Genomic DNA, 12,079 nt, shown 5'->3' on the forward strand with positions numbered 1-12,079 from the left:
AGGACAACTAGGCTTGACTGGCAGGGAAGGGGGTGATGCTAGCGAAGCCGGCCCCTTCTGTCAGCTTCCTGTGATATTTACAGCCAGGGGACGGAGCACAGGGCTGGGGGAAGGGAAGGACCACGCCCCGTGCTCCAGGAGAGCAGTAAACCTGTACAAAAGAAGGGATGGGCTTGTGCTCTGCGTCTCTTGGGTTCTGTACAGCGCGAGAGACTCAGCGAGCGAAGGAAACTCAAGTAAAATTCTTATTGCCTTTATTCTGCCCGTGCCCTCACCCAGCCCAGCCGGCCAGCACACACGCACACACACACGCTCGCGCTGGGACTCTCCCCCTCGCTCTGGAAGAACTGAGCGGCAAGGAAGAGTCAGAGAAGCAGAAGTGAGAGTCTTTTGGCAGCAATCACAGCATGTGTCAGGAGAGGCTCTGCAGAGACTGCTCTGCTCTGACAAGAGCCGCTCCTTCTGCATAAACATGAGACTGGGGAGAGTCCAGGCTTTCCAGTCAGCTTGGCCTGGGCTCCCCAATGCCTCTCCAAACTCTGGCTGAGCAGCAGCAAGGCTGCCCTTTGCTCCCGGGGTCCCTGTGCAAACTCGCGCGGATGGCCTTCCTCCGCAGTTCAGATTCGGCCATAAAAGAAAGAGGGACGAGAGATCTGGAGTTGGTGGGTCCAACTCCCTGCATAGTAATCTCACTGGGTTCAGGTTCCGGCATCCAGAGCCAAAACGGACCGGTACCCTCCCTTCCGACACATTCCAGTGCAGATCCCTGGATGGGGGCAGCAGGGGGGACATGATTGTCTGGGGCTGCACAGGAGAATGCCAGGCCGGACCCCGCCACGTGCACCTCCATGGTCGTGCAGCTGCTGTGCATGCGTAGAGTCCCCACAACCCTCACTCCCTCGCCAGGCCAAGAGCTTGGGAAGGTGCCCGCACGCGCCGCAGCGTCTCCGAAGGACCCTTCTGGCCGCGTAGCAGGAGCACAACGTTTGTGACCTTGGGGGTTAAGGAAATCCAAGAAGTAGAACAACGCTTGAACCCGTGGCGCTGCGGTCGGTGGAGACAGGGCAGGAAGAGGGGGGTGAAGTCTTCATCCGATAATCGGTCTTCAATATGAAGACTGCATCGCCGGCTCTATTCCAGACAAAACACATGGCGGGTCTCCCTCTCGGCCCAAGTGCGTTGGATTCGGGGAGGCGCATCCCATCCCGTGTGACTGTCAGAGGCCGAGAAGCTCCACGCAAAGGGGAAAACAGGAAGCCGGGCTGCACTGCAAACTGGAATCGTATCGACAGATTCCCTCAGTCCATTCCAGTCCCAGAGTTCCCTGCGGTCAAACCTGAACCGGGAGCGTTTGGTTCATTTGCAGCCTCATGTCCTGAATACTGCTCAGGATCTTCTTCTGATGTCCTGCTAGCGTCACCCCTATCCTGAGCAGGTCTCTGAAAGGATAAGAGGAGGCAGAGCTGGTAACAAAAGTCTACACACCCCTTGGAGAAGCCCGGGGAGGGGCAGTTCTGCTGCAGCACTGACCGCTGGCTGATGGAGCAGACAGAGAGATTCCCCAGCTGTGTTCAGAGGGACCCAGAACACGGCAGCAGAAATCCTTTACTGCCACTCCGCTTCCTGGCCAGACACAATAGCAATCTAGTCAGGGCCTCCACCCGCCTCGGACATTGTACAAATCCCCTCCAGCCCCATGGCCACTCGGGGGGGCGGGGGAAAGACCTCTACAGTGCAGTGAAGGACTCACGGCATCAAGTCTCAGAGCCCAGATCAACTGACTCAAATTAGCCATGTCCACATCTGGGCTAGGAACCGAGCTGAAACCCAGAGCCAAACCCACACAGAGCCCAGGGATCTCAAGTCAATTGATCTGGGCTCAGATTCGGTGCCACCGGTTTTTCTTTGCCATGTGGACACACCCTAAGAAGCTACTTAATTCTAAAAGCAGAGATGCTAGACACTGGTCACAGAGCTTTCCCAGCCCAAGAGGGAAAACGCCTGCACAATTCATTCTTCCTGGGCAGGAGAGGTTTGCCCTCAGAGTTGCGGAGCGATCTTCCTCCCAGCAGTACCCCCGTGACCAGGCCCAGCTCCCAGCCCCTTCGCCCCCCACTCACTCTGCCGTCATCTGCGCCACCAAGTCGAAGGATGCAAATCCAGCGTTGACAAAGCTCTCCTTGTACCGTCCCATTTTAATGGCGTCGAGCCAGTCGCCCACGGTGGTAAAGGTGGTGTAGTCCGGCACAGTGCGGTCCAGGAGCGGCTGAGACACGCTGCAGGGACAAGACGAGACCAGAGGTAATGTGGGGGCTCGAGGAAGGAAGTGGCACAGGTGCTATTGGGCTGGGGTAGATACAGGCCTCTGCCCTGCACGGGCAGATCATGGGATCATCTGGATCCCTGATGTCAGCCTGCCTCCAGCCCACACAAAGCAGATTTCCCAGCATTCCCTTCACTTGGGGAGGGCAAAGGGATGAGGGGGCGGGGGGGTTGCTACTGGAGCAGGGAGGGGCGGGCACTGACCCGGACTGGACGCTGGTGATGACCTTCAGGCTGGCCGCGTTCCGGATGAGCTTGTCCAGCGTATTCACGATCTGTGCAAACTTGGGCCGGAGGTTGCGGTCGCGCACCCAGCAGTCCAGCATGAGCTGGTGCAGCGCCGTGGGGCAGTCCATGGGGGGTGGCAGGCGGTAATCCTGCTCGACGGCGTTAATCACCTGCAGCGAGACACACGCACACGGAGTGGCCGTGAGTCAGCCCCGCGGCCAGGCCCCCCAGCGCTGCAATAGCCTGCCTCCCTCCTGCGGGCGCACTTACGTCCTGGTTGGTCATGTCCCAGTAGGGCCGCTCTCCATAGGACATCACCTCCCACATGACGATCCCATAGCTCCACACGTCGCTGGCCGAGGTGAACTTGCGGTAGGCGATGGCTTCCGGGGCCGTCCACCGGATTGGGATTTTACCACCCTGTGGGGAGAGATGCTTAACTTCATTATTTAGTGCCTACCTCGGGGCTCCCCCACGGCCCCCGCCCTCAGCGGCAGGGCAGCGGGTGCCGATAAGGCTCTGACATACCAGCGAGCTGGTGTAGGTGGGGTCGGCGGGGTCGTCCTCCAAGAAGCGCGAGAGGCCGAAGTCCGACACTTTGCAGACCAGGTTGCTGTTGACGAGGATGTTGCGGGCGGCCAGGTCCCGGTGCACGTAGTTCATCTCCGCCAGGTACTTCATGCCGGCCGCGATGCCGCGCAGCATCCCCACCAGCTGGATCACCGTGAACTGCCCGTCGTTCAGCTGCCGGCAGGCAGAGGGGAGAGGTCAGAGAGGTCTCCACGGCGAGCCCGATTCCCGGCATTCCCCCGGGGGGCTCGGGGAGGGGTCTGATCTCCCCTGGAACGGGTGGATGAAGCTGTTCGAAGGCTCAGGCTGGGTGAACCTCTAGCACTCCCCACCAGGAAAGGTAAGTGGGGGGGAACCCCAATGCACTATTACCCTCCTTCTCCTCAGTAAGTTGCCACCAGCCGCCCCCCCCCCATGTGCTCCTCCAATAGGGCCCCTAAACCAACTACTAAGCCCTCCCCTCATTCCCAAGCCAGCCAGCCCTGGGGCGTGGGTGTGAAATGCAGGGAAGCAAACGGCTGTTGGCGGGAGTGGAGAGTGCAGAGCAGAGAGGGGGGCAGGGGAGCGATGCCGTCTCAGCCTCTTTTCCTCCCACGTCCTGGAGGCACAGCCGTAGCCCAGTCGTTGTAAGGGGAAATCACAGCCTAGCACAGCCGCCCCCTCCTGCCCCCCCAGCGCAGGAGGCCTGTCCCCAGGCAGTGCCTCACCCGGAGGAAGGAGTCCAGGGCGCAGTTCTCCATGAACTCGGTGACAATCATGACAGGCCGGCTCTTGGTCACCACGCCCTCCAGGTGGATGATGTTGGGATGGTCGAACTGCCCCATGATGCTGGCCTCGCTCAGGAAGTCCCGCCGCTGCCGCTCCGTGTAACCCACTTTCAGGGTCTTGATGGCCACGAAGATCTCCCGCCGGCCCGGCAGCTTCAGGCGGCCGCGGCAGACCTCCCCGAATTCCCCTGCAAGGGGAGAACACGGGCGGAGCGGTTACACTCAGAGAGAAGCCCTGGGTAGCGCTGCAGCACGAGCCGCGCCCCATCAGATGGACTTGCCTGCTCCGATCACCTCCTCGATCTTGACGCAGGAGATGTCGATCTCTTTGGCAAACTCCCGGACAGCTTCATTGGGGTCCTCGTAGGTGAAGGGGTCGATGTAAACCTTCGTCCCGGGAGTGACTGAGAGAGCAGAGCAGAGCAGAGTCAGGCCCAGTGCGAGAGCTCCCCACCCACTCCACAACCTGCAGTGTTATAGGAGGACAGGGCAGGGCCCAGGCCAGGAACCCCAGCACCAGACGCAAAGCCCCCCACAACAAAGGAAATCATCTCCCCTGTCTTGCCGGGGCACAGGCACCACCCCCATTGCCCTGCCCTGCAGCAGTGTGCATGCACGTGGGGGTGTGTATGGGCCAGGTCACGCTCCTGTACTGCTGCAGCATGCGGGGAGGGGGGGCACGAGCACGCCTTAGGGTCTGGGGTCACACTCACTGTACTGCTGCAGCTTCTCCGTGTACTCCGAGTCCGCACTGCTCCGCTGCTTCCTGCCCAGAGGAGACAAGAACCACTTAGGACAGTCCCGTGGCTGCTGGGTGCCGAGGGGGGCACAGGTAAGTCCAGGAGCCGGCAGCAGAGCAGACGGACAGCTCCAGCACTCGGCCGCGTCGAGGTCGGCATCTTTCCGCCCCCACTCCCTGTTCTGTCACCCTCAGCCTAGCAGCTGGACATGGGCACGAATCGCTGGTGGGGACGTTTCCTCTGGGCTTGGCTGCCCTGATTCCCACTGACTGAGGCGGGGGTGGGTTTCTAGATGCAACAACCCAGTGTGCGTCCGATGGTCTCTAAACACTGACGAACAAAGCCTGAGGTTCCCCCGAGAAGAGAGCATCCTCCCCTGCTGGCTTAACACCCCTCTAGCACCACAGCCAGAGGACAACGGTGCCTGACAGGCCTGGAGCAATGGTTATTCCAGCGCAGCAGGCAGGGCTCTGCTAGGACACCATATGGATGCTGCATCATGGGAGCGCACTGCTGCATCCAGCCAGAGCTGTGGAGCAGCCATGGGTCAGGGAGCTGTCAGGGAGGCCCAGCCCCCTTGCTCCAGCCCCCTGCCTGCAGATGGTGATTTGTTCTATAACACAGACGGTCGGAGCACCCCAAACGCTGCAGGCACGGAGCGGGGACAAGGCCCCAAGGGACTCCCCAGCCTGGGGCTTGCACCCTTCCTGCCCTGTCTGTCCCCAGAGCCGGTACCTGAAGCAGACAATAGCAATCACCGCCACGGCGATGACGAAGACAAGGCCTGCGGTTGCTGAGCCCACGATCAGGGGCAGCTCCTGGAAGCTCTTCCCGCTGGAGCCTGCGGGAGACACAGGAGGCTGATCAGAACAAGAGGGTGCGGGGCGGGGGGGAAGGTGCGAAGACGGGGAAGGAGTCCCAGTCCCACCCAGTGCATACCGTCTTCTGCAGGTGTCTGGAACTCCATGGGGACGCTGTACTGGCCATAGCCAGCCACGGTGCGGGCACGAACCTGCACCACGTACAGGGAGCTGGACTTCAGCCCATCCAGCCGCACGGTGCTCTTCTGGCTGGTGACGGTGTTCGCAATGCCATCACTCTGGCCCTGCTGGGGGGCAGGGAGAGCGGGGTCACTGACAGGTGGTTACCGGCCCTCCTTCCTCTCCCAATCCCAGGTGCCCTCCTGCACAGGGGTTACCCTGAACACCCTGATCCAGCCCCTGCGACTCCTGCAGGCAGCAGGGGTGGGCGGCCTGAGCTCTGCTTTACCTTCTCAAGGTACTTGATTTCATAGTCCAGGATGATCCCGTTGGGTCTCTCCGGAGGCGCCCACGATAGCGTCATGCTGCTGCCTGTACTGCCGTGCAGGTGAACTGCGGGAACGGCCGAGGGGGCTACAAAACAAAGGGAAGGGATGCATCAGGTTCAACCAAACCCTCCTCGCAGTATTCGCAGCCCAGCACCAACGCCAACGTGTAGTCGGTCACTTGAGGTCCCGCTGCGCCCTACAACGTCCCCCGATTCACCAGCAACACCTCAGTCTTCTCTGGAGAGGCTCAGTCCAGCTGCAGCCTCAACCAGGGGCAGCACCTGCAGCCATCAGGCAAGACCATCCACTGCCAGGCCGCCCACAGTCCTGCCCATCTGTGCCACGGCCTGACGGCGGTTGGAAAGATGCTGAAGGACCCTGCCCCACCTGGAAGCCCTGGGAACTGCTCAGTTAGCCTTCGCATCCACCCTCCCTGAAAGGGGGTCAGCTGATGACCCCCCAGGGAGAAGCAGGCTCTCGGCAGGCTCCTGCTGAGCCAGGGAAGCACGAGGAAAACAGTCAATGGGCAACGCCTCGCCGTTCCTGGTCACAAACCAACAGGACAACGATCCCACCCACAGGCAATGAAACCCAGGTCCCCACCTCCCACCTGCCTGGGACTCCACCACCCTCCTCCTGCTCTCCATGTTACCCGCCACCTCACGGCAAATGCCCAGGAATGCCGATCCGCAAGTGGCATCAGTGGGTTTCCAGCGCATTGGGGCTGAGCCCGATGGCAGGGGAGAATGAAATCAGAGAGCATGCGGCAAGCTCTGAAGGTTTGGTTAGGTCCTGATTGGAGCCGGGGCCACGAGGAAGAAAGCCCATCTGGCCCTGCCAGCGGAGAGTCCCTGGAGCCAAGATCAGGGATCCAGGACCCTTAGGAACAGCTCAGCGCCCATCGTTGTTTGCAGAAGTTCTGATCTCGGTCCCTCCAGGGATGAGTATTTAAAGAGAGAGAAAAATTCACCCCAGGGATTAGCTGCAGGAGCTTAGAGCCAGCATCGCTGCACAAAGGGAGTGAACAAAGGACAAGCAGCCTCAGAAAGACTTTCAGCAGGAAACCCTGCTCTGGTTACTTGGGATGTAACAGAAGCAGAGTGGAGATGCACCCTCTTCCTGGCCAGCCGTGGCTCCAGCCTGCAGCTGTCTGTACTGACCTGCCTGGTTGGTGGTGATGTTGACGGAGGCGAACTGGGGGGAGTAGGGGCTCTTGTTGGACACGCCATTCACAGCCTGGATCTCGAAGGTGTACTGGGTGTGCGCCAGCAGGTTGCTGATGTGGATGGTCTTGTCCGTCAGGCCGAGCTGGCGGGGCACGAACTCCACGTTGTCGTCACAGCGCGTGCACACCCGGCGCTCCACGCTGCACTTCTTGCAGATGACGTTGTACAGCAGGTCGTCCCGGCCCCCCGAGTCCCGGGGCTCGCTCCACTCCAGCGCCAGCGAGGTCTCGTTCACGTTGGAGATGACGTTGAGAGGGGAGGATGGGATGCCTGCAAGCGAGATACGTCAGAATGGAGAGAGCCCAGAGGAGCCCCCAGCCCAGCCCATACCCAGGTTTGTGAAGAGGTGGCCTTCAGGACTGGATCCACTGCCTCTCGGTCTAGCTGTTCCTTTACGCGAGAGGTTTATCCAGGACACCCCACTCCCCCACCCCAGGTCAGTCACCTGATGCATGAGCTGCAGAGGAAAACTCAAACCAGTGTCATGCACTGCTGCAAACTGGGACCCCTGCTGTCTCCCCCCACTGTCAGGGTCTGAGCGACTGGGAGATCCAAGACACGTGCTGGACGGGGACCAACTTACTGGTGCAAGCACTGTCTGCAGAGTCTGCGTCTGCCCTGAAGTAGCCGTTCCGACAGGTGCAGAGCGTCGCTGCCCCAGCGCTTGTCCGGCTATTGGGAGGACAGGGGGAGCAGAGACCTTCCCCTTGCTTCGACTTGAAGGTCCCTGGACCACAGGCTGCACGGAGGGGACAGAAGGGAAAAAAGCTTTGTTACTAGTGCTCCCGGATAGACCCCTTGGGTCATTAGCTTTCCACGGACAGTGCGGGAAAAGCTGTGGAAGCCCAGGAGCTGCTGGGAAGCCCATGGAAGGGCCTGACAACCTGCCCTGACAGGACAATATGAAGATGCCCCGGCAGCCGTGGACGCTCCCTCAGAGCAGTGTTGGAATTCAGAGTTACAGCGTTCGGGGCTGTAAATCTTTCCCAGTGACATTCTCCAGAACCCAAGGGCCACCCGCTGCAGGAGAAGCCAGGGAAAGAGTGATTCCCCTCAAATTCTTTCTGAACAGAGAGCGCGCTGATCCACGGGACCGGACCGAATGCTGGGAAAGAGCCCAGACCTTCCCTCTTCAGCCCTCTAATCCCAGTGTCTGTAGCACCAATGTTTACTGCAGAAATCAATCCAAGCTCGAATACCGTTCGAGACGGGCGTGACAACCAGATCCCTCCCCAGCACTGCCCTCTTGGAGACCCCTGCCCAAACCTGGCGACGCCATCCGTCGCTGCTCCCCGGGATTCAGAGCAGACTCTTCTAATTCAGTGCTAACCACAGCCAGCTCCCCGGGAACTGGTGTGCGATGGGAGACAGGCCAGCTGCACCTTAGCTGGAGCTGGTCACAAGGGGTTTGCTGGCCGGGGCAGACAACCGACTGTCCCTAGCCCAGCTCAACTGAACACTTCTGGGCTCAGAGACTAACACCCTGGGCTGAAGATGCCTCCAGGCAACACCAGCCTGCAAACATTTACACCCTTCAAACACCAAGGAGGAAGACGACGTACCCAGGAGTAACGGACCTCCCAGGGAAGTGGAGCCAGGGTAAATCTCCATTGGAGAGCCCTCAAGAAGGGTATAGGGGAACAATCCTGCACTGGCAGTTAAAGAGGGCAGAGACCTACAGGGTCCCCTATAGTTATCACCTGGGTCAGGGCAGGACCGGCCCCTGGAGCATGTCTGCCATTGCTTTCTCCTACCCCAGGCCACAGTCCCTTGGGAATCCATGCTGCAGATGGACACAGCTCACCCACAGCCAGCCCAAGCTTCCCCTCCCAGGTTTCTTCCCCTTTGCCCATGTTATATCCCCGGTGCTGAACTGAGCAGCGTCTCCCTCCTTGGCACTTAGCCCCTTCAGGCATTCACCTTCGGTGGTGCAGATAAAGACCCTGCTCACAGGCATCTCTCTTGCAGCTGTCTCCCCCTGGCTGGCCCCTCAGCGTTCACTGCTTTTAAATGACTCCTTCCCCGCTTAGTCTGCAGCTCAAATTATTATACCCCATTTGTACCAGCTGCTCCATTTCCCAAGGACAGTCCCAGGCAGGTCAGTCATGATGTCACTAGTTCTTGGTTTCTGCCGGTTTTCATCACCCCCTCTTCACATTTGATGTGCTGTTCACCCCCTTTCAGAGGAGCCGAGCTGTTGGGATGGGATTCCGCCTTGACTCCAGCGGCCCCGCACCAAATCCAATACGCTGCCATTCAACCCGGCACCTTTTGTTTAGGGCCCTTCTGCTGGTTTCCAGCCCCTGAGATGTGTCAGCCCCTAGCCAGTCTGAAGGACTTTGTCACATCAGTTTAAGCCAGTTTATTAGATGCTTTGCTAAACAGTTGCCTCAACTCGGCTGCCAAGGTCTGAAAACCCTGCCGATTCTCACCCCTCTCTGAAGGAAAGGCCGGGGCCCAGGACTGGTTTGAATGATGGAGCGTTTAGTCCTAACAATGGATCTGCGACAACTAACAGCACTTGAACCTGAAGGAGCCCAGCGGCAGATAAGTATCATGCAATTAACCCACGTCTCAAGCTGTCTCATTCACCCCTGCGGTGGCGTTAATTCTGCCCCACAGACGTCTCTCCAGGACCGTTCCTGAGCCACCAAGTATCAACGGCACAAACGAGGGCACCCCAAAAAAAAAAAAAGTTAGACCTCAGCCTTCTGGAAACTCAGTTAAAGCGGAACTGGTCAGTGGACAGCCCCCTGGTGTGCGCTAGCACCACAGCTCACGTAGCAGGTCAGTCACCCATCGTGGAGACAACACAACCGTGCCCTTCAACATCCACTGGCTTCCCAAGAGATTCCCTTATGTATCCCTCCCTTCCTGCCCCCCTCCCACCAGACAGCCCTCCCCCTCCACTGGAGGCGATCTCGGGTTCATACTCCCTCCCTACCCACCCACCCCACCGGAGGTGTCAAAGCACCTTCAGTTATCAGGGTTCCTCTCCAACAGCCCCACCTCGGCAGAGGGGCCGCCTGTTCCAGGCCTGCCTCACTCGGCACCCACCACGCGAGAAGCCTTCAAACCGCTCCATCCCTGGAGAGGCAAAAGCAGTTTCCGTTTACGAGGCATTTCCTACCCTCCACAGTGGGCAGTTTGCCAGCTGGGAACTGCAGCCTTGCACACAGGGCGTGGGTGGGGCATTTCATAATCACACAATGGCTTGTTTTTATACACTTGCCCTTCAGATCCTCCAGATTTCCTACAGACAGCACCCAGCAGCACAAAGCAGACACCCGGGAACGAATGCCAACTTCTTTCCTAATTCACTGCCATGCTGCACCTTCATCCTCATTTTTGCAGCAGAAGAAAGATTGCCCAGCACCGCCGCCACTGGCCGTTGAGGCTGTAGTAGGGTCTCGTGAGAGCGCAGGGGCTCCAATTCAAGAGCCACTGTCTCCCTCTGTTACCTCTTCAGACAAATCATCCCACGTTGTGCCTCACAAATGCTGCAGACCCTAGGCGACCAATAGGTCGAACAATCACAGACTTCCCTCCTTTTGCAGATAAAATGGAGCTTTCCACTGACAACTCCACACACCAACCAATATTCCACATGGCACCAGGGGCTGCATCCTTAGACCGACCACTCCACACCAGGGACAGTACGGACAACCACAGCTTCACAGACAACTACGGTGGCTCTTGCAGGTCAGAGTATGTGTAGCCACAACAAACTGAAACGGGCAGTAATGATCTTTCCCCCGTTAAGATCCGAAATAAACTAACGGAACGGACTTTTTTATTGTATTTATTTTTTAATTGCATAGTGCGGATTCCTCTCCCAGGTTTTGGTATCCAATAAAAATCTTTTTTTTTTTTTTTTTTTTTTTTGGAGTGAACAAGTCACCTTTATTACTTCACACTATACGCTGCAGAACGCCTAGCGCTACCGAAAGCGTCCACTGCTTGTTCTTGTGCAGGGCGACAGAACTCACAGGATCAGTGACTAACAAAGGGTAATAATTATAAATGCACAGCAAGCACCGCAAGGCTAAGTGGTACATTAACCGCCGCTGTGCGGTTCACAGATGTACACCAGGCGCAATGCAAATTCCTAACAGCCCCCAAAACGTCAGAGTTAGATGCAGCACAGTCCCTTCCACCACACTACTGCGGCTGACTGTGGAACTGCTCCAAGGCCTCCCTTAAGTACAAGGCTCCTCCTGGAGCTCTTCCAACAGCCCTGACGTCTGGGCTGTTCAAACTCAGCAGGCAGCTGCTCCACCCTCGACCCCGGCGGCAACTTTTCACACTTTGCCTCACAGATATTATGCAGGACACAGCAGGCAGCTATAACAGGGGGAGATTTTTCTCACGGAGATCCAGTCTTGTGAGTAAACAACGCCCACGTCCCTTCAACCTACCAAAAGCACATTCAACTGTCATTCTGTGCCTGCTGAGCTGGTAGTTGCTTTCTCTTTGGTGGTGACAAGGTGGCCAGTCCACGGTTTCATGAACCGCAGGAGAAAGAGGTAGGCTGGGTTCCGCAGGATCACTACTGGCATTTCAACATTGCCAGCACTGACGTCAGCGAAGCATACCTGGTGATCCACCAACACTTGCATAACCATAGAAAAGTCGCCCTTTTCTATGTACTCCGTGGCAAGGTGGGTTGGTGTCAAAATAGGAACATGCATGCCGTCCAGCGCTCCATCACAGCTCGGGAACCCCACTGCTGCAAATCTATCCATTATGCCCTGCACATTGTTGAGAGTCACAGTCCTGCGTAGCAGGAGACAATTAACAGCCCTGCACACTTGCATGGCAACAGCCCCTACGGCGGATTTTCCAACTCCAAAATGATTTCCCACGGGCCAGTAGCAATCCGGTGTTGCAAGCTTCCACAGCATGACCACTATGCGC

General features: G+C 58.2%; 1 protein-coding gene across 4 annotated transcripts in view; it reads right to left on the bottom strand.

Moving 5' to 3' along the window:
* Positions 1-298: 298 nt before the first annotated feature.
* EPHB3 (EPH receptor B3) overlaps positions 299-12,079 on the bottom strand; it is a 41,504-nt gene continuing 29,723 nt past the window's right edge. Inside the window, exons 4-16 of one of the 4 annotated variants that reach the window (XM_067536623.1) lie at positions 7,746-7,901; positions 7,097-7,432; positions 5,897-6,021; positions 5,567-5,732; positions 5,363-5,468; positions 4,601-4,653; positions 4,169-4,291; positions 3,828-4,075; positions 3,079-3,294; positions 2,821-2,970; positions 2,527-2,720; positions 2,121-2,276; positions 299-1,439 (exon numbers count right to left, since the gene is read on the bottom strand). In XM_067536623.1, the coding sequence (XP_067392724.1) occupies positions 1,331-1,439; positions 2,121-2,276; positions 2,527-2,720; positions 2,821-2,970; positions 3,079-3,294; positions 3,828-4,075; positions 4,169-4,291; positions 4,601-4,653; positions 5,363-5,468; positions 5,567-5,732; positions 5,897-6,021; positions 7,097-7,432; positions 7,746-7,901 (2,138 nt within the window). In that variant the 3' untranslated portion in view covers positions 299-1,330. Of the gene's footprint in view, positions 1,440-2,120; positions 2,277-2,526; positions 2,721-2,820; positions 2,986-3,078; positions 3,295-3,827; positions 4,076-4,168; positions 4,292-4,600; positions 4,654-5,362; positions 5,469-5,566; positions 5,736-5,896; positions 6,022-7,096; positions 7,433-7,745; positions 7,902-12,079 lie in introns of all 4 variants that reach the window. The other 3 variants (XM_067536621.1, XM_067536622.1, XM_067536620.1) reach the window with 3 other exon arrangements.

Source organism: Emydura macquarii, unplaced genomic scaffold (genome assembly GCF_026122565.2).
Source record: "Emydura macquarii macquarii isolate MOO-44397 ecotype Brisbane River unplaced genomic scaffold, CSIRO-AGI_Emac_v2 contig_3603, whole genome shotgun sequence".
NCBI lineage: Eukaryota > Metazoa > Chordata > Testudines > Chelidae > Emydura > Emydura macquarii.